General features: G+C 45.6%; 1 protein-coding gene across 3 annotated transcripts in view; it reads left to right on the top strand.

Moving 5' to 3' along the window:
- The window catches only part of DIPK1A (divergent protein kinase domain 1A), a 581,055-nt gene extending 560,178 nt beyond the window's left edge, over window positions 1-20,877 (top strand). For all 3 annotated transcript variants that reach the window (XM_078646336.1, XM_078646337.1, XM_078646338.1), the window contains one exon: window positions 19,415-20,877. In XM_078646336.1, coding sequence (XP_078502462.1) covers window positions 19,415-20,227 — 813 coding nt within the window. In that variant the 3' untranslated portion in view covers window positions 20,228-20,877. The remainder of the gene's footprint in view (window positions 1-19,414) is intronic.
- The last annotated feature ends 328 nt before the right edge of the window (window positions 20,878-21,205 follow it).

The following is a 21,205-nucleotide window of genomic DNA, read 5'->3' as shown; positions in this document are numbered from 1 at the left end:
TTTCGGCCATATCTGCCTTTCTTCACATTCCTGATCAGCCTTCTCTTTTCAAGTCCTCTATTGTAAATAGATTTCTTAAGGGCATTACTCATCTCTTTCCCCCTTCTCCTTTCATAATGCCCCAGTGGGACTTGAATCTTGTCTTGACGTTCCTTATGTGTGCGACCTTCAAGCCTCTACATAACTGCTGTATCAGACTCCTTACTCTGAAGACTGCCTTCCTTGTCACCATCACCTCTGCTCGCAGGAGGGTGAGTGAGCTTCAAGCTCTGTCTTCAAAACCTCCTTTTCTTGCTGTTAATCCAAACAAGGTAGTCCTTCGCACAAGGCCCTCTTTTCTTCCCAAAGGGGTTACCTCTTTCCACATAGGACAGACCATCACTTTGCCCACCTTCTTCCCACCTCCGTACCCTGCCAAGGTGGAGGAGAGACTCCACCGTCTGGACCCAAAACGTGCACTGTCTAGACCGCACAAAAGATTTCCGGGTGGACAGTCAACTCTTTGTTGGCTATGTCGGTGCCAAGAAAGGTCTGGCGGTACAAAAATGAACCATCTCTCAATGGGTTGTCCTATATATTGAAATCTGCTACTCCTTAGTGAAAAAGGAAGCTCCAGGGGCACTGCGTGCCCACTTTACCAGTGCTACAGCAGCTACTACTGCCTTGGGGCGTGGAGTCGCACTCCTTGACATATGTCAGGCGGCCACATGGTTATCCCTGCACACGTTCACCAAACATTATTGCCTAGACAGCCAAGTCCGGAGAGACAGCTACTTCAGCCGTTCTGTTCTCCAGGACTTTCTGGTGTGAACTTGGTTCGCAGGCCCACCTCCGGGATTGGTATTGCAGGGGTATCTATTCTAAGTTAAGGAATCTATAACCGTCTCTTTCAGATGAACAAGTTACTTACCTTCGGTAACGATGTATCTGTAAGAAACATATGTTAGTTAGAGATTCCTTACCGATCCACCCATCCTTCCCGTTCTGCGAACTGACTTCTAGGGATAGGGACTCTCTTCGAGGGCCCTAGTTATGTGCACCAGTGGTCAGTGTCTTGCATGGCTCTGCGCTTCTGGCAAGGAAAGTCATGTCAGAACTGACGTCAGTGTGTAGGGGTGGCGTCTAAGTAGACACTGCGACATAATTCCGGCGACCACAACACCAACGACAGACGCGGAGTTGACCGACTTCACCTACCAATGCACAGAGGTACTGCTAAAGAAAAATCTCCAGATCCAGTCTGACGCCTGGCGGTAATTCTAAGGTAAGGAATCTATAACATATGACTCTTACAGATGCATCATTACCAAAGGTAAGTAACTTGTTCTACATTGTCCCTGTATGGGACCTTTACACGGCACACATACCCCAGCGCTGATACACCACTCATGCATTGTGCAGCACTACACACCAAACTGATGTAGATCAAGGATAAGTTAATCATACAGCAGCGGAACTCTGAGTGAGTGAGCCTGTAGGCCTCACTAAAGGGACACAAGGTGAAAAGGACTTGTTCACTCATACTGATCACTACGCAGTATGCAGCCACCACCTCGCTCGTGCTGCTTAACTCTAGGAGAAGGCGGTAGCTCTTAGGGGCCCCTACCGGCACATCAAGACTCCAATCCCTGAGACAGGCCTATGTCATGGCACATACAAATGATTTGTGTTTGCCTTTGAAAACAAAAATCACCATTAAGGATCCAGACATCAGTAGAGTTAGAGAAGTCAGTGTTAGGGGGTGCACATTAAGTCCCATGCGGAGGACTTTTCCGTCCCAACATCAATGCTGTCACTCAGTTCACCTTTGACATTAGTATTTCATGGGACGAGATATTTGAACAAATGTATGGCCTTATCATTCAGGTTAGGCATCCCAGATGTCTTCCATCAAATCGATGTGCTTCTGTTGTCATTCTCTAAGTCATTTCCTGTAAGGAAATTGGCCTTGTAATTTGACGTGTATTTGGAGAGTGGCACACTTCAATGCAACTTAGAGCTTGTGTGCTGGTTCTCAAGTTGTAATCTTCATGCTTCATAAGCTTCCAATAAATATGATAGCACAAAATGTAGTGCCTCAGGTATATTTGCTGCCAAAGAGTTTCTGTTAGTGTAATCTTTGCCAGCTTCAGCCTCTTGGGGGCGCTCTTGATTTGAGTGGGAGTTGCTTCTACCTGTGGGTGCATTTTGAGGTTGCCATTCGATTTTATCCAGCAGTATGTTTGTACAAATAAGGTTTTATGAAACTAAAGTAAGATCGCAAGTTCACTTCGGCTGCCTGGTTACGTTTGGGAGTGGCTTAGTAAGAGACCAAGAAAGGCCTCCTATCTTGGGTGATGTTGAACGCAGACATTGGCTGAAGTAAAAAAAATCTGGAAGGTTGTGACTGTTCAAATACGGAGAGGGGGCAGGGGGGAGGCGGGAGGCGGGAAGCCGTTTTGGTGTTCCGGATCTGATAGAAACATGTATTTTGGCCAAACATGGGTAACCTGTGGGGTATTCCCACGTAGTATTCCCTTCTAGAGTCATGCTTGTGTGTGTTTGACGTTGACACAGTTGTTAATACAGCGAGGTACATCCTTGAATGATGACGCAGTTGTGAGTACAGGGATGTAGATACGTCATTTAATTGGTGTTTTTGTTTCATTGCCTACTTATCTTGGACTTTTACATGAGTCAGCGCTCATGAAGATGGTCCACTTATACTTGCGTGACTATTATGTTAATAGTCATACTGGCACGAAGTCGTTTACTATAGCGATGCACATTATTTGCATAGACCTTCATATTGTCCAATTGCCCGTTCTCCTTGTTATTTTTACAGGTCAGTCATAATGAAATGTGCCCATGTATGGTTTGGGCCTTCTTTGCCTATGTTTCTGTTTAATAAAGCGAGGTACAACATTTCATAAACCATCATATTCCGTAACTGCCCAAGCTTCCTGTTAGTTTTACGGGTGCATTAGAATGAAATGTGTCCTTCTATGTTAGGGTATATTTTACCTTAAACATATTGGAGAAGGCCTTTTCGCACACATTGAAATTAGATATATTCTGTGAAGACATATGTTTTTGTCTCTGCTTGTGGAGTCTCCATATCACTTGGTTTAAACTCCCTTGCAAGATATGTCTTTTAATTGGACGTGAAATGTGGAACAAGCTTGCCTTAAGGGCCCCCCTTGCCTCAAATGTATTTGTAATAGGTGTTTGTAACTTTAATCAAGATTTTACGTTATGAAGATTAGTTTTGACTCCCCATATGAACATATTCTACCAATATTCTGTCTGTATCAGGCTTTGAACTTGAATAAGCCTTTTTTTATGTCGCTTGGGCGAAAAGTTTCTTTAAAGATTAAAATTATACGGCCAACGATAGAATTTTTTACGCATTGTATGGTGTATGGATTTTAAATAATAGCATTTCTTCTTACTTTTAATTCTTAGCTTGGATACCAAACCACATCCCTGTGATTTTAGGGATTTTAGGACCACGTGATAGGACAGACTTGCCCCTACTCCTTTATGGAACTGGCATTGTGTCCCAGTAACTTAGGACAGTGCTAGGTTTACGTATGGATGGTAGATGTGACTCTTCCGACTATAAGGTAGATCACTTTCTGTAATACCACATTTTTTTAGTTACTTACCTTTTGATATGGAAACTCTCTTGATGATATACAGTTTTTTTTGTATTTTTTGTTTCAGGCATGATTATTGATATGTCTGCAGTACCTTTTGAATGACTGTTTTGCATAAAAAAAGTTCACTGAGTGTGACTTATTTATGGTACGGGTCGCAGTGAATCTGTGACATCTTATTTACTTTGGATGTCTTTGGTTGGTTTGTGTCTTTAAGTAGTTCTTATGTTTTTCTCTTTCTTTGGGTATTTGTCTCTTATTCTTTACATGGTCTTTCTCCCTTTGTGGCTTTTTCACGATTTTGGTGACTTTTTTTGGGTATAAAACCTTTTTTTTAACATCTTGAATTGCTGTGTATAGCTAAAATATTCTTACTCTTTCTCTTCTCTATGCATGCCTGTTCACAATTTTGGTGAGACTTATCTTCTGACTACATACTTTTGTATGTGATCAGCAATTTGTATCACATTTTGGACATATCATCCAGGTATCTCTTGTATCAAAGTTTACTAGATTGGAATTTTTCTAATGTTTTGTGAGCAGTTGCCTGTTGCATCTGCACTTTAATAGAAACCCATTAAAAAAAATGTTGATCTGGTTGTGTTGTATTTGCAGCACTGAGGAAGCCCCGTTGAGGGTGAAAACCGTTGGCTGCGCTGTTGTTTTCTGACTGCATACAATAAAGAAGCATACATCTTCAACACAGAAGCCTCAAGAATAATATGTTTACTTATTGTCTTGTTGCTTTTGTTGCCTCTCTGTTTAGGAGTTGTTTATTCTAGTAAAGCAATTCAAAAGAAAGATGGATCTACAAACAGCTAAAATAAAAAGCACTATTGAATGAGAGACAGTGAAAACCCCGGGTGAAGGCATAAAAGCTTTAGAGAAGAAGGGAAAAAACCTGGAAAAAACATGACGTGGAAGCATTAAAAAAAAAAAGCTTATGAATTCATTCATGATAAACTAGACTACGAGTATGGTTACATTTAAACCTTTGCAAGGAAATAGGAACATTTGAGGGCGAAAGAACAAAAAAATAAAAAGGTCAAGTGATGAAGAGGAAAGCTCAGATCCCAGCTCCTCCGCAGAGGAAAGTCCTAAGAACAAATATTTTATTAGACAAGACGAGACTTTTCCATATGACAACACATGACCGAGGGGAAAAGGTAATCCCTTGACAAAGGAAAGGAAGTGCAAAACAAGGAAGAGCAAGAGGAAACCAATAACAAGGAGTCAACCAAAAAAACAAATGAACCAACAAATGGAAGTAGGAGTATAAACAGTAAATCTTAATCCATTAGCAATAAATAATGTATCACTCCATTTGGCTGAAACAACAAGGGAATATACTGAACAAATGACTTTCATTCTGCCCCTATGCTAAACCTAAGTTTGTTAATTTAAGAATTAATCTATAGAAATTCAGTGTGACCCATCAAACAGAAAAGTTATGGGACCAATTCAATTTCCGAATTTAGAGGAATGGATCTGGTCTGGTCGATCTTGAAAATCTAGCAGCTGAAAATGAAGAAAACCGGGTGACACCATGGATTTAGCAGGAACAGAAATTTGGGAAAGAATCGGCATTACAACAAATAAGATCTGTAGAGGTAACTATAAGCCTTAAAGTACATTTTGCCTACAACTATCAGCGGGAAATAAAGAGTACATTTTCCATGAAGCAATCTTATAATGCATCTTTAAATTTAGGAGGAAATCCAGAGGCGATACAGGCACTTTGTCCTGGATGGAATGGAAAGAAGCAAACTGACTAAGAAATTAGAAATCTATCATTATTAAGGTCTTTGATAAAGGAATTAATATAGAAGATCATTATGAAAACTGGTTGACAAATCTATTCCAATCAATCAAAAGGGAATATCACTAAATGCTGCAGGAATAGAAAAAACATGCCTTGTTCGAGTAATATAAATAAATTGCTCTTGACAGGCCAATTTTTATATCAATTGTATCGCTTATTGAGAATACTTATTTGTATCTGGATTTTTTCCTCTCAGAATATGTTACAGGTTTGCCTTTATATTTAAGGGACACTTTGTGTTTCTTACTCAAAATTAACAATAGCCCATAGAACGACACCTACCTTATTGCTAATCTTAATGTAGCCTGTTTATATACTTCTAGTCAACATAATTATGTTATAGGACTTGGAAATACTTTCTAATACGAACATCTATAATTAATCTAGGGCATACAGATATGGTATTCAAAATATTGGGATATTGCTTAACCCACAATATTTTCTTGGTCATGGTACACTATATCTACAGACACAAGGTACTGTAATGGGCACTTCCTTTCCCCCAACTTGCGCCAACCTCTTCATGGGGTGGTGGGAAAAGGAAGTTGACTGAGCAGGAAAGGAATCCAAAACTATTGGACTATGTGGTCCTCTGGACAAGGTATATCGATTATCAGTTTCTGATCTGGGACAGAGATCAAAAGCTATTTTAGACTTTTGTTGAGATGTTGAATGAGAATGAATAAAATTTCCACTTTGAAAACAACAAGAGTGCAATAAGCATTGACTTACTGTATGTTGCTGTCTATTTTAATAAGGGAGATGTATGCACACAAATACACAGAAAGGCAACAGGAAGAATTTTTGCAAATTACCCACGAATAGTGGCCATCCCAAAACGCTGAAATGGACTCTCCCATATAGTATGCTGTTTGAGATCGCAGGATATGCTGTTCAGATAAACAATTTAATAAAAAGAAGCAGCATGTCCGAGCTGTAGATTTTGTGAACGAGGATACCCACAAATGGTGCTTTAAGGTGCATTGAACAGAGTGATACTAATGAAGAGAGATGATTTGTTAATTGAACATTTGAGATGTAAACAGAAACAGAGAACAGACCAGGGATACACGTGCAGATTCAGTATGGAATGCACCAAATGGTTAAATACAAGGAAAAAATTATTTTTGAAGTGGATCATGTAAAGCATGCGCCCATGGTGTAATCAAAAAGACCATGAAAACTTTGAAGGCAAAATAACTTGAGACCGTATCACATGTCAAACAGAATATGTGATATGTTTTGGAATGTACATGTAGAAAACAATAGGCCCACAAATAGATGAGATGCCCCCCTCCCCCCAAAAAATATAGACGCTGCCAAAAATATGGGGTCTTTCAGCATCACCAGCAGAAGCAAATCTTTCAAAGACCTCAAGCACATTCACCAGCAAGAGGTAGAAAACACAGTGGTATATATACACCCAAAGGTTAGACCAGGAACATGGGTTAGGCAAAGAATATATTTCTACAGTGGTTCCTTTAACGGCTTATAATATTGTTAGCTAGACAATGTGTATTATAAATTCATTAAATGCGAGAGAAGGTACAAATGAACAGACAGATGTTATTAGAGAAAGCAAAATGCAAGTACAAATATGTAAAGAGAATATTTTTCATGCTGACAGTTGACTATACATCGAAGAGTGGGAAAAGTATGCTTAGCGCTCGGATGTGATTCACATAAAGTATATAAAAAGACACAAATGTGTAAACAAGTAAAACTCCAAATGACCAAAGGTAATCAAATTACAATTTTCCAACACATATTTGTACATTACACAATGTTTTCAAGAGCACTTTTGGTTTATGAGGTAAGTTGATGGCATTTTGACCCAAATAAATGAAAGGGTCATCATGCGGCCTGGCAAGTCAAAAAGCAGAGAGTTGAATAAAGAGAAAGGAAACAATCAGTTGGAATTCCTCAATTACTCCAGAAATAATCCTCAACTAGTCCAGAAATAAATGTGGAAATCAAATACTTTGAAACCATGTATTACATTTAAAAGTAAGGAGACACCCACTCGCTGCAATTATCTTATAGAGACTACTAGCCGCAGATTCCTTAATGTAGAATTATCCCCAGGCGTGAGACTGGATCCGGAAACATTTTTGCCACAGCATCTCTGCGCGCCGGGGGGACGGCATCACGTGACTCCGCCCAGACATTGTCCGCGTACGTGACGCCAGTGAGGTCACATAAGTCCCACCCCGGAGCGCCTACGTCAGTTTTTTTCTTTTCCGCGTGCAACGCAGATCCGGTACGTGCTCCGGGGCTGTTTAGGCCTTTCCCTTTCGCTATTGCGTGTGTTTGGGGGAACAGTGTGCAGATACCTTCGGGCTTGTGGACGCCTGATGTCGGCGACAGACCCTCACCTCATTTGCATGTGGTGCTTGGGGAAACATCACGACTCCTCTGATTGCGAGGCGTGCCAGCAGTGGAAGCCAAAGTCGTGGCGGGAGCGCCGGATGAAACTTCTCTCGGCTCGCATGTCCAGATCGGCTTCATCACCTCGATCAGCTTCTGCGGAAGGTTTTCGAAGCCCCCATCGTCGTCCTCATCCCTCTCCTAACCCGCAAGAGCGTCACTCACCTGTCGGTAAGTGTCGCAGTTTGTCCCCGAGGGCTAGTTTCCGGCCTGTTGGGGGGCTTGGGCTTTCCGCTGGTGATGCGGTCCCGTGTATCATCCCCCTATCCACCGTTTCCCTGTGAGGGGGCGTCGAGAGCCCAGATGGCGACATATGCGTCGGCTTTGCAGGCCTCGCTGGCTTCTCCTCCTTCCCCTCCTGGGACGTCGGCGGATCCCTTGCGTTATGCGGGGCCCTCAGCAGTGTCGCCATTTTCCGGCGCTGACTGGGTCGGTTCCAGGCTTAGAGGATGTGGTGCCGTTGGGGTGCGGCCCTCCGGGGGTCTCTCCTTCAGACCACGGCGCCCCTGCTTCGCCGCAAACTCCTGCAGGACTCCCTGTGGTGACGCGGGAGGTCGCCGGGGCTCGGGTTGCATCCCTGAGCCATTCTCAGCCCTATGGACAGGTGGCGATCTTGTCTGAGGCCGAAGTGACGCCGCTACGGCGCCGGCAGCTGCTGGCCATAGCGATGCCAGAGGGGTCGGTGGACCCCCCTCGTCCCATCATGGGGCAAGGCTGGTGGGGGACCCCTCGTCCCTCCGTGGGCCCCTCTCGTCCCTCCACGCAGGTGGCTGCCTTATGCGAGGTCGAGTCGGCGGCGTCCGTTAGTCGAGTCGGGCCGTCCGTTAGCCGCCTCGTCTCCGGCCCATCCCCGGTCTCCTGCGCAGTGTGATGTGGCAAAGGCCTGTCTGGCGTCTCCTTTGGCGCTGGACGACAACAACGTCCTGCCTCAGTTTGCGGACTGTACGGCACCGGACAGGTGTCAGGTCGTGGACTTGTCTTCGGACGCCCCCTCTTCCCTGGAGGTTAGGCGCCTGCTGGGGTCATCCTCGCCGGAGAAGGGCTGCCGCGTCGTGGCTTTTTCCCCGACGTCATCAAAGGACGCGTCCTCGCTGTTGCCGCGGCCGCAGTTTTCGCCGGAGGAACCACTAGTCCCCCACTCCTCTGCACCTCTTCCTCCTTTCCAGAACTGGCCCTTCCCCAATCCGATTTGCTTAGGGGATGGCCGCCGTAGCTTGCTGCCATCACCCACAAAGAAGCTGCTTTCCCCACCGCTGGTGCGGCCTTGGCTCGCATTGTTTCCATGGCTGTGGGAATTTTGCACATGGGTGATCCAGCTGCCCATTTCCCCGCTGATCATCCTCTAAGAGTTCTCCACCAGGGCTCTCGTGGTAGGGAGCTGCTGCTCCCCTTCTGTTGCCCCAACACCTTCTGCACCGGCACCTTCCAGCACCGGGTGACCCGGTGTGTCTTTCCCTCCACCCATCTGCCAGTAGCCCCCTTTTGCGGACTGCCTTTCCCTCCCTGCCGTTGCTGTTGTCTACCCCATCACTGAGGGCCCGCTGGCTGGACTCTTGGGGCGCAATATGTTCGCTTCGACCAGTGCGGCTCTGCGGGCCCTTAACACTTTGTGTGTTTGCTAGGGCCACCTCTTGCTTGTGGGACTCGGCGGAGTCCCTTGCATCTACAGCTTCTCAGGAGGGTGCTGGTGTTGATTTGCGGCACCATGCGTGAAATGGCCGGGAGCTGGCAGACTTTTATTCTTCACTCCGCTCTGGACGTCTCAGAGGTGCTTGGTCGTGCCATGGCTTCTTCAGTTGCCCTTCGCCGCCATGCTTGGCTTCGGGACAGTGTGATGTTTGGGAGCGGCTGGTAGATCTTCCCTTCAATGGCACTCTTTTGTTCCACGCTCCGGCAGACTCTGCCATCCAGAGGTTCTTGGCCGGGTTTTGGCATCCTCCTCCTCCTTCTTCTCCCCCTCAGTGACCTGTTAGTTGATCTGGTTTTTGAGAGCTGTTTTTTCATTGGGGCGGGTCACCCCAGTTGTGTGATCTGTGTTCTTCATGTGCATTCGAGTCCTATTTGTTGGAACTGTTGTTCTGTTGGCTGCTGGTCGGCCCTTCTTGACTTTGTGTTTTTGCTTTGGGTTATCTACACCAGGTTGGCCCTGAGATTAGGCCTTCTATTTTTTTCTCTTTGGCTGCTTGACAAACCTTCTGCGGGGTTTTTTCCCACGGATCTTTCTGTTGTCCTCTGCTGCAGAAGTCTCTTCCTAAGAGGGTTCCCATGTCTTGGGACTTAACATACCCTATGTGGGGTAGTGGTAGCTGTTATATAGCTTGTTCTGTGCTTGGGAGTTGTGGTCGCCTTCAGGCCTCTGCTCTCCGTGGCGTTTAAGTATGTTGTAGGTGCAATTCCTTTATTGTTGGTTTGGAATGCCTTTGGTGGCGCCCCAGAGTGTCCTTCTCCAGGGTCGCTGCGCTATTCGCCTGGTCTGTCCTGCTGTCTACAGCCTGGCGCCATGGCTCTGGTTCTACTTCTTTTTAAGTTGTGTGTATGGACCCCTCCCTGAGGTGTGTCCGGGCCCTTCTTCACCTTCCTGTTCTCTGTCCTGGGGACTGGGATAGATTTTGTGTTCCTCCCTATTTCAGGCACAGCCTGCCCGGTCTTCCTGGATGCCCCGGGCTACTTTTTCTGCTCCCGCCTACTTATTGCTGTCGGCGCCGTTCTGTTTGGTCTATTGACTTCTGGCTGAAGTGTGCTCAGCAGCCCTCTTCGCGGGGTGTGTTACCGGTGGGGCCTTGGATGGAGGTTCTATTACCTTGTATGGGTGTGGGGGTGCATCTGCCTCCTCTTGCCTTACCCTTGTTTCCTCTGCTGAGTGTGAAGGGGCTTCCTCTTCTTTCTTCTTTTCTTCTTCCCACATCCCCCTTGGGGTCGGTGATATTTTGATTGTAGGGGTTTCCCTTGCCTGGGAGGACAGGGCTCCTTGCCCTGTCCGTTGGACTAGTCCCCTGTGGGACCCTCTGTTATGTCCAGGCTGGTGGGGTCTTCTCGCAGACCCTCTTTCCCCGTGGGTATGGCTAGGGTGTCTATTCTATTTTATGGAATTTGCGGCTAATAGTCTCTATCAGATGTACGAGTTAATTACCTTCGGTAACGATGTATCTGGTAGAGACGATTCTAGCCGCAGATTCCTTCACGGGCCGTCCCCTTCCTCCCCGTTCTGCGAGGACCTTTGGCTTGATCTAATGGACACGCCTCCTTGTGGGTGGCTATGTCTTCTGTGAGTGCATTCTTTCGCTCTTTTTAACAGGATGATTTGTCTTGTTTCTTGTTCCTTTCGTCCTCTTTTGGCACATTGGGGGATGGGTTTATAGGTACTCATGTGCCTTCTGCTCTGGTTGCTCCAGGATTGGGGCTTGCCTTCAATCTCTTCCCTACCCTCCCTCTCCCCTTTTGTTACTAAAAGTTCTGGCCCCTCTGTTATCCTCTGGGTTGGGGTCATCTGGCTGTGCCTTTGCCCTTTGTTCCTTTGGGGGGTTGTCACACTCTGGGATGGGGTTGCCTTGGAGGTTTGTCGTTCCTTGTTTGTCTTGGACTGGTTCCCCTTCGTTTTTCTTGGTTGGGGTTGTAGTCCTGCTACATGTTGTCATGACATTTTTACATGTGTTCCTTGTCTCCAGGGGGGGCTGTCTAAGTACTGGCAGGGTGGCGGCACAGGGATGTGCTCTGTTCTTCTTTTCCCTGCCTTTGGGTACTTCAGTGTTGATACTGCTCCTTATGGTGTTGTTCGTCACCATTCCTTTTTCTAATTTTTCTTCTCTTTCGCACACTGTTCCCATACTCCCACAGTTTTGTCTGATGGCTCTGCGTTGTGGCACGGGAAAGTTCTCCGAAGAAAACTGACTTGGCGCGCCGGGGTGGGACTTATGTGACCTCGCTGATGTCACGTACGCGGACAACGCCTAGCGGAATCGCGTGATGCCGTCCCCCCAGCGGGCAGGGATGTTGTGGCAAAAGAAATTCCGGATCCAGTCTCACGCCTAGGGATAATTATACGTTAAGGAACCAGCGGCTAGAATCGTCTCTACCAGATACATCGTTACCGAAGGTAAGTAACTCGTACGTCCGGTCTACTGCGAAATACTGAGCATTGGTGAATTAGCCACCAAGTACTCTGTTGGTGAAACATCTTCCTGGGGCAGACAGTGACTTTGCAGATCTTCTCAGCAAAACTGTTACTTCCACTGTCTGGGCTCACGACAGCCAACTTTTTCTGCCACATAGGAGAATGCAAAATGTCAAACTTGACGACCCTCTGCTCTCTTCCACAGTCCCTGGGCAATGCCCTGTGGATCACCTAGTTAGGAATATGGACACAAATACTGCGGAGGCTACTGCTTTGAAACTTGAAAAAGAGTTCATCTCATCTATTCTACCGCAGCTCACTTTCTGCCCACCATTTCCTGAATTTTTCAAATCCATCTATGCCTGCTTGCTGCCCACTACCTAAAATAGCCTCCATGAGACTAGCTTACATTAGGCCCTCCTTTTCGTGGCTACTCCTGTCTGCTTTGACCTGCACTCTGCACACTACCTAATGTGGCCTTCAGAAGACTTGTTTACATTGGCCCTCCATTTCAGGACTATTTTTGTCTATTTTTTTTTGGGCCTAAAATCTGAACTTGTTTGGACCTAATTCTCGTGTGGACCTCCTTGTTTGATGACGATGGCTACGCCACATGCGCCCCCTCTCCATGTACACTAACTTAGTCACTATGCCCTAATGCGCTATTGACAACCTAACTTTTCTCTTGTGTCTCTTTTTGTTCCTTATTGCTACTTAATCGGATATATTTGCATTTGAATACTGCCTGTTTTGACCGTATACACTATTCTCTGCCTAATACGCTCTCATTTATTCATCCCAAACTATCCGCCCCACCTCCTGAACCGATTTTTTTCTCTCACTGCCTATCTCTCACCTGCCCTCACACTCCCCAGCTTTAAACCTCTCCCTATCTCCTGTTCTGAGCACTCACCGCACCCTTGGAAGTCCTCAACTCACCACTCATTGTCGCCAAACTCTCTTTGTCTCCCTTTTTACCCCTTCCGCCTCCCCCTATCAACTGTACCATTATGTCCCACCTCAATCTTATTCTTCCTTCCCTCCTCAATCCCGCCCTCCCCTCCAAATTCCCCTCTCTCACCAAACATGGTCCCAATTCTTGGACCATCCCTTACCTTCCCAATCTCTCTAAAAATGGCAAGAAAAAGTTTAAACATAATCTACTAATCCGACATCTCGAAACCCTGATTGTGGACAACTACCACAGCCTATCGTCCCACATTAAAACCAACTACATCTTCTACACTAAACGACCCTCCAAATGGAAAAGCACCTTTCTGCACCACCTCCCAATATCTAAATCAAGCAAAATCCCTTACGGCTATAAACTATCCACCACTCCTTCCTCACTTTTTCCTGGTGAAATTGACATTTCCATTTTCAAAACTGGCAACATCCTGATTCAAGCCTACGAACGCCACCTCTCCACTTTTGAACACCATTTCAGCACCCTATCCCACCAGCTGTCCACACCTATGCATCCCCAAGACCCCCCATGGTGCTTCCCTGCCTCCCCGTTGTTAACTCCTCTCCCTCCGGGCATACCTAACCCCAATGTCACTCCCCTATCTCTGTCCTCTATTCTAGCACCTTCTCCTGAACCCCCCTTGAATCATCTCCCACTCCTCTACCCCAACCTGCTCACCTCCAAGACTACTCCGGAATCTCCCTGCCTCACCTACGCTAACCCCTCTCCTTCTTGACAATCCACTCCTTTTTGATACACCCCTTTCTCGGTCCTCTATTTTAACTCCCTCTCTTGAATCAACCCCCTACAACCCATCCCCCAAACTATCCTGCTCCCTAATAACTACCCCCCTCCTACCTCTAATCCCCTCGTCAACCCCCCTCCTTCCCCCTAAACCAACCTCCAGATAAGATATCCCTTCCTACCCTTCCTCCCCCTCACCAAAACACACTCCTACTCCCAACTCTGATACTATATTTCCTCACTCCCTATCTCCTACCTCCATAACTATACCATCCTGTACCACGCCCTCCTTCTATCCCAACCGCTGATCACACCCACGCCATTCACCTGACCTCCCCCACTCACACCTTCCCAGTGCTACCCTTGTTCCCCCATCCCTGACACTCACCAATCCTCCTCCCATGGCCAACAATGACCCTACCTCCCCCACACTTCGGCCCCAACCACACCCCGTCCTCGATCTCTTAACCCAGACACTTCGCAACATTGACTGCAACATCTCTACCTTAGTTACAGACCTTGCCCGATTCAGAGCAGATTTCAATCAATTCAAATCTTTCAACTCCAGAATCTGCCCCTCTTGGGCCTCCTTTCCATGCCCTGGCACCCCAAAACGCCCATATCCTAAGAGTTGGTCAACCACGCCTCTTCACTGACGTTCACACAGACCTCTTGGCACTTGAGGGACAACTCCGTTTCTGATATCTCTGACCTCTGCAACGCCTTCCTTGGCAAATCCCCACCTAATGATCCACCCCTCCCTCACTCCAACATCCCTGTCATCACGGGGACCGGCAGAATCCACTCTTCTCCCAGCTCCCCCAGACTGCCCCCTTCACTTACCGCCATTCACTTATGCCCTCCCCCGATTACCATCCCCAAACCCCTGTCTTGCATGCTTGTGAACTGCCGCTCGGCTGTTCGACATGCAACCGAAATATCACAAACCACCCTTAGCAACGATATTGACATCGCCTTTCTCCTAGAAAGCTAGCTCATAGATCACTCAACTCCCATCCTTGACCTACTCAACCCTCCTGGCTACTCCATTCTCAGGAAAGACAAACCTGAAAGAATAGGGGGTGGTCTAGCAATTATCTTTAAAAGCGAACTACAACTCTCCTTAGTGAAGAACACAGGCTATACTACCTTTGAATACCCTGGAGCCGAACTTAAGATATAAAGCTCCCCTCTAATACGACTTCATAATATCTATCACCCACCCGGTGAGCATCTTCCCTTTGCAGAGGAACTATCGGACCTTCTCACACAATCATCACTCTCAAATTCCAAAAACCTCTTCCTAGGAGATCTCAACCTTCACTGGAATGAACCCGAGGACCTCACAATCAGCCTTCTCACTAATCTTCTTGAGACTATCGACCTCAAACAACTTTGCCACTTCCCTACCCACTCCAAAGAAGCCATCCTTGACGCCATCATATCTAACGTTGACTTGACGTCTATATCCAACATCATCCCTATCGACTGGTCCGACCAATACCTCATTTTGTTCACGATCTCCCCCCAAACCCGCCTGCCCCAGCTAAAAACTATAAAGCCACAACGGTGTCCAGAAACCTTAAGCAAATCCCTCCTGGCACACTGGAGTCCAAACTTCAAACCCAACTTCGTCTCATTCCACCCTCTCTCAATGCAAATGAACTTACTGAGCACTTTAACAAAACTGTTGTGGAGGTCTTAGATCAACTGGCCCCGCTCAAACTTAAAACGCAAAAAAATGTCCCATCTAAATCATGGTTTATCGCTGACCTTAACAAGAAAAGACGCTCACCTAGACTTGCTGAAAGAACATAGAGACAACTCCTGTCCCCCTCCCACATTGCCCTCCTTAGAACCGCTAAATCCTCCAACAAAAAACACATTTTCTCCGAAAAGGCATCTTTCTTTTGCTTACAGCTCTCCCGTGCCAAAATCAGACCCAGAGAACTGTTCAATATCGTGAGAAACCAAACCTCCCCTGCATTTCCCAAACTGATGGCCTCCTCTAGCAAATCTGAAGAAATGGCTTACTTTTTCTCCGAAAAAATTGCCAAGATTGATCAATCTTTCCTTGTAACCCATCTCCCTCCCCAATGTATTCTTAATATTACCTTAACACCACACTTCCCCCTGTTTCCACCCCTACCCCCTCCATTCACCCTCCCTCACCTACCCATCTTGAACTTTTCCACACCAACCCACAGCTTAAAAATAATGCCTCCTGGACGAATTTCCACCCTGTTTCCGAACTAGAAGTCTTTAACATCCTATCTAAACTAAAACCGTCCTCTCACACAAAAGACCCACTCCCATCCACTCTCATCCAAGATCTAAAGCACGTCATTGTCCCTTATTGGACCAATATCATTAACGCCTTCCTTTCCACAGGATGTGTCTCTAATTCCCTCCAACTAGGACAAATCACGCCCATCCCTAAAAACCCCAAAGCCGATCCTAATGACCGTAACAACCTCCGCCCTATCTCCAACTTCCGCCTACTCTCCAAAGCCCATGAAAAATGTGCCCTACTATAATTGGATAAGCTCATTGACACATACAACCTGCTTGACCCCCTACAATCCGGCTTCCGCAAATGTTGCAGCACTAAAACTGCACTGCTTAACATTGTTGATGACATCCACCTCGCTTTGGATAAGGGGAGACTTGCATCCTCATCCTTCTTGACCTCACTGCTGCATTTGGCACAGTTAACCATTCAACCTTACTCAATGCACTCAAAGATCGTTTTGGCTAAATGGCACTGTACTTAACTGGTTCACCTCCTACTTCCATTATAGAACCCAACCAATCAAAATTCAAAACTGCCACTCCAGCCCCACATCTGTCTCCCTTGGTGTCCCCCAAGGATCTATCCTCTCTCCTGCACCCTTCAACCTCTTTATGGAACTCCTCACCCTCATACTTAAACAAGCCAAAATTAACTACCACCTGTATGCTGATGACACCTAACTATACTATAAAATCAAATCCCACTCTATCGTACACCTCAACACTGCCCTATCCAAAATTCATTCCTGGTTCTTCAACAACCATCTCAAACTTAATTCAAACAAAACTGAAATCATTCTTTTCTCTCCTAAAAACAACCCTCTCCCCATTCAAGCATGGATCGCGGACCTTAATGCCATTAACTGCTCTCTCTCCCTCGCCGAATCAGTTAAATCTCTTGGTGTCACCATCAACAGTAAACTTGCCCTCAATACCCATATAAAAACTCGGCTAAAGGAGCACTCTTCACACTCCGGCATCTCAAAAAAATCAAACCATTCATTCCAGCTGAAGATTTCAAATCGGATATCCAATCTCTTGTCTTTTCAAAGATTGACTACGGAAACAACGCTTTACTCTCCGGAACACCCAAAGTTCACATAGCCCCCCTCAAATCTCTCCTCCACTTAGCGGCCAGACTAATTACTGACTGTAAGCGCTCTGAACACATCTTACCTGCCTTCAAGGACCTCAAATGGCTTCCTATTGAAGGCAGAACCTCCTATAAAATTGCCTGCATTACTCACAAAGCCCTTTATCAAAAGACACCAATTTACCTCTCCAACAAACTCACTAAATCAGGCTGCGCCTGGATGTTGAGAAGTACAAACTCTCTCCTTCTCGTCCCCCGCTGTTAAACAAAAATGCATCTCAGTCACTCTCCTTCTCTGCAAAGGCCCCTAGCATTTGGAATGCCGTCCCCAAAGATATACGATGTACCCCTTCCTATATCAGTTTCAAAAAAGGCCTTAAAATACACCTGATAAACAAATATTGGGGTACTTAATCCCTCTCCTACCATACTTGTTCTACCCACCCCTCCTCCCTTAAACACTTCTGCTCCTCCCCCTCACTCCCAACACTTCCCCATCCTGACCCACCCTACCTCCCCCTTCTACATCCTAACTTTCCCCCTTTATTACATCCAAACCCCAGAGAGCACAATCTTGCTATTAGACACCTAATATCCAAAGATATCCGAAGCCTGCTTGTAAAAATTAAAAGAAGCTAAAAACTAATCACTAAAGCATGTTATGCAGCTAAATAGAAATCCTGTGTTCATTACAAGTATCATTTCAACATCCAGCCCTTAGAGGTCCCTGTACAAACTATTATTTATAATGTACTACAGCTATCAATGTGAGGCGCCTTGCCTATACATCGGTATGTGTATACTTAGCCACTATAATTGCTGTACAGAAAACACCAGACAATGTTTAAATCCTTACACTTGCTGAGGGACAGTAGAGGGGTAGACAGGCTAGGTAATCCTGGAGGAGAAGGGTTCCTCTGAAACATCTGAGGACTGGGATGGTAGAGGGGTACCCCCCCGACTCTGCTGCGCACACTTCAAGTGTCAAAGGAGGCTGTGGGATCCCAATGGTGCAGGTAGGGAGGGTATTCTGCTTTCAGGGCTGGGGGTGCTGCTGAAAGTGACCTCTGGCTGAGAAAAACAACAGGCGCCGACAGAGGCCCGATTCTGAGCAGAGAGCTAAAGAGCAGAGAATCAGACCTGAGCTTCTCCTCATCATAGGGAGAGTAGTGAAAAATCAGTTCCCGGAAACTTGCAAATTTTTAGAAGCCAGGAGGCCTGAAATGCATGCCCTCAATGGTAACAGTTGACCACCAGAGGTGAAACACAACGTTCCCCCTACAAATGGCAAAGTGGGGCCAACGAAAACAGTTTCTATTGTCTCCCTTCGTGGGAGAGCTGCCAGCAGTGCTACGGAACGTCCCCAGGAAACCTGGGTGTGGCTCCCAATCACCCCTAGTCCCAATACGCCTGGGGAAGGCCAAGGGCCTCATGGACTGGTGCAAGCAGGAAACTGATGCGTTAAGTATTGCACTTGTCCCTGGGGGCCCTCAGTTACAGGGGACCATCACAGAGAAGCGGGCATGAACACCATTGTGCTGTGCTAATGGCCTCCTTCTCCATGGGGACAGAAGACCTGGGGAAATGGTGCTGGCCGGTTCTCCTATAGCCTGTGTTCTTCAGAAAGTTTAGTTACTCCACCCACGCTTGTTATTGCAAGAAAGGAAGCAGGCTCCTGCGTGGGACACAGGAGCTGTGCCATGCATAGGGGGAGCCAGCATGTTTCACATCCTCACAACCTTCCCAGCTGATAACTCACTTCCTTACAACTCGCTAATGGAGTTTACAAGTGAATAACATGCCTTCAGGTGTCAATGTTCTAATTCTGTATCATCTCTTTTCTGCTCTCTCCTTTACTCACTGTTTGTTCACTTCTTCTGTCTATATTTTACCATAAATACTCCTACAGTTTGAACCTGAGAAAATCTGTGCACAAAAATGTTCATTTTTGTTCTTATCATAGATTGCGGAGTAGTGTTTACTGTTTGATGATTTTAAAATTGATTTTAAGGTTTTTTTTTTTAAAAGGTATGTGTAATAAACTTTACATTTGGACTTTGATGTATGTGCATCCAACACTTATTTTTTATTTGCTTGTCTTAAAGGCACATTTTTTTCAGCGTCACTTACATTAATAGAATAGCTACATTCTAAGTAAGTGGTACATCCATCTGATGAGCCTAAATTTTAATTTCTAGCTCAACATGCAACTCCATCAAAAAAGACATTATTTCGTGTTCAACATCTGAAAACCTGCTTGCTTGAGGTGCTGATGAAAATGTTCAGAAATAATATAAAAATGCTGTTCTGTTTTTTCTAGGCAAAGTTGGGAGATCAGGGCAATCTCCCCGAGTTGGTCAATCTTATTCTGTCGGTTGCTGATGGAAATAAAGATGGTCACGTTTCCCTGCCAGAGGCGAAGTCTGCATGGGCGCTTGTACAACTGAACGAGTTCCTCCTGATGGTAATCCTTCAGGATAAAGAGCACACACCCAAACTGCTGGGCTTCTGTGGGGATGTTTACATGATGGAGCGTGTGGAGTATACCTCTCTGTATGGAGTGAGCATTCCCTGGATCATGGAGATTTTTATCCCCTCAGGTCTTCGGAGAAGCATGGACCAGTGGTTTACACCATCGTGGCCACGGAAGGCTAAGATTGCCATTGGACTCCTAGAATTTGTGGAAGACATATTTCATGGACCATATGGTAATTTTCTTATGTGCGATATGAGTGCCAAAAACCTAGGCTACAATGACAAATATGACTTAAAAATGGTGGACTTGAGAAAAATTGAGCCAGAAACCAACCTAAAGGAACTGATGAAAGACCGTCACTGTGGTTCTGATATGGACTGTGTTTATGGCACAGACTGCAGGACTGTTTGTGACAAAAAGAAAATGAAGTGCACTACACAAGTAATTCAGCCAAACTTGGCTAAGGTGTGCCAGTTGCTTAAGGACTACCTGTTGCGTGGTGCTCCTACAGACATCAGAGACGAACTGGAGAAACAGCTATATTCGTGCACTGCACTTACAGTCACAGCACACCAGATGGAAATGGAACACTCCTTGATATTAAACAATTTAAAAACATTGTTGTGGAAGAAAATCTCTCACACTAATGATTCATAGTTTCTTTACAGGGGCAATATTTAACAATATACCACTGTAGCAATTTCACCACTTTTTATCAAGCGCACCTTCAGGATCTGTGTCTTTTTTTTTTTAACTATGCCTTCATTAACACCTCAACCATCAGCACATACTCTGGCATCTGTACAGTTAGGCAAGAACATACTTATTGCTAACTGGAGCTGGTTGTGCTAGTTTGTGATTCAGATATGAACGCTATGGTGTGAGAGTTGTGTCTTGCTCCACGACGGAGACAGTTTCACTTCAGCAGTGCACTTAACCTCCAAGGATCTTTGCCATGAGATACCAAATCTGATCCCCAGCATAGGTCTCTGACTGACGGCGTTCACTGTGCTACCATAAGAACTTCCTTAACTTTTATACAAAGCTGTGAAAACTGACTTACTCGTTGTGAATATCCATGCAACTCCCAAGTGTTTTTGTAAGTAGTTTTACAAACACTAGCCAAACAACCACCACTGGACATTGTGTGGTTAAGGCCAAGCTGCTGTTTTAAATGAATTTAATGACACTTTTATGAAAACTTAAGTTTACTAATATTTTAGCATGGCAGTATTTGCACATCATGGCTGACGAATTAAAAATGTTAAACGGTTCGTGTGAGAATAAAAATGGTACTTTGGAAACTAGACTGTTTTTCAAGCGTAATTTGTATATGCATCTAAAAATATGTAAGGTTTGTAAGATAACAACTGAGCAGGTCCATCTGTTGGTTTCGTAGTGAATGATCCTTTGTGCGATACTTAGGACTTCATTACTAGGCCAGGGCGGGAAATTCCGTTCCGCTCGCGGAATTTGGGTAATTTTGCGTTCCGCGGTGAACGCAAAATTGGCAAAAATTCCACGATCCACAGCTTTGCGGAATTTTTTGCTTGTTCGCGCATTCAAAATGCGTGTTAGCAAGATATTTCTCCCCGAGCACGCAAACAGCGTTCGCGACAGGAAAAGAGCATCGCG

Source organism: Lissotriton helveticus, chromosome 1_1 (assembly GCF_964261635.1).
Source record: "Lissotriton helveticus chromosome 1_1, aLisHel1.1, whole genome shotgun sequence".
In the NCBI taxonomy this organism is placed as follows: Eukaryota; Metazoa; Chordata; class Amphibia; order Caudata; family Salamandridae; genus Lissotriton; species Lissotriton helveticus.
This window is presented reverse-complemented; position numbering and strand designations above follow the sequence as displayed.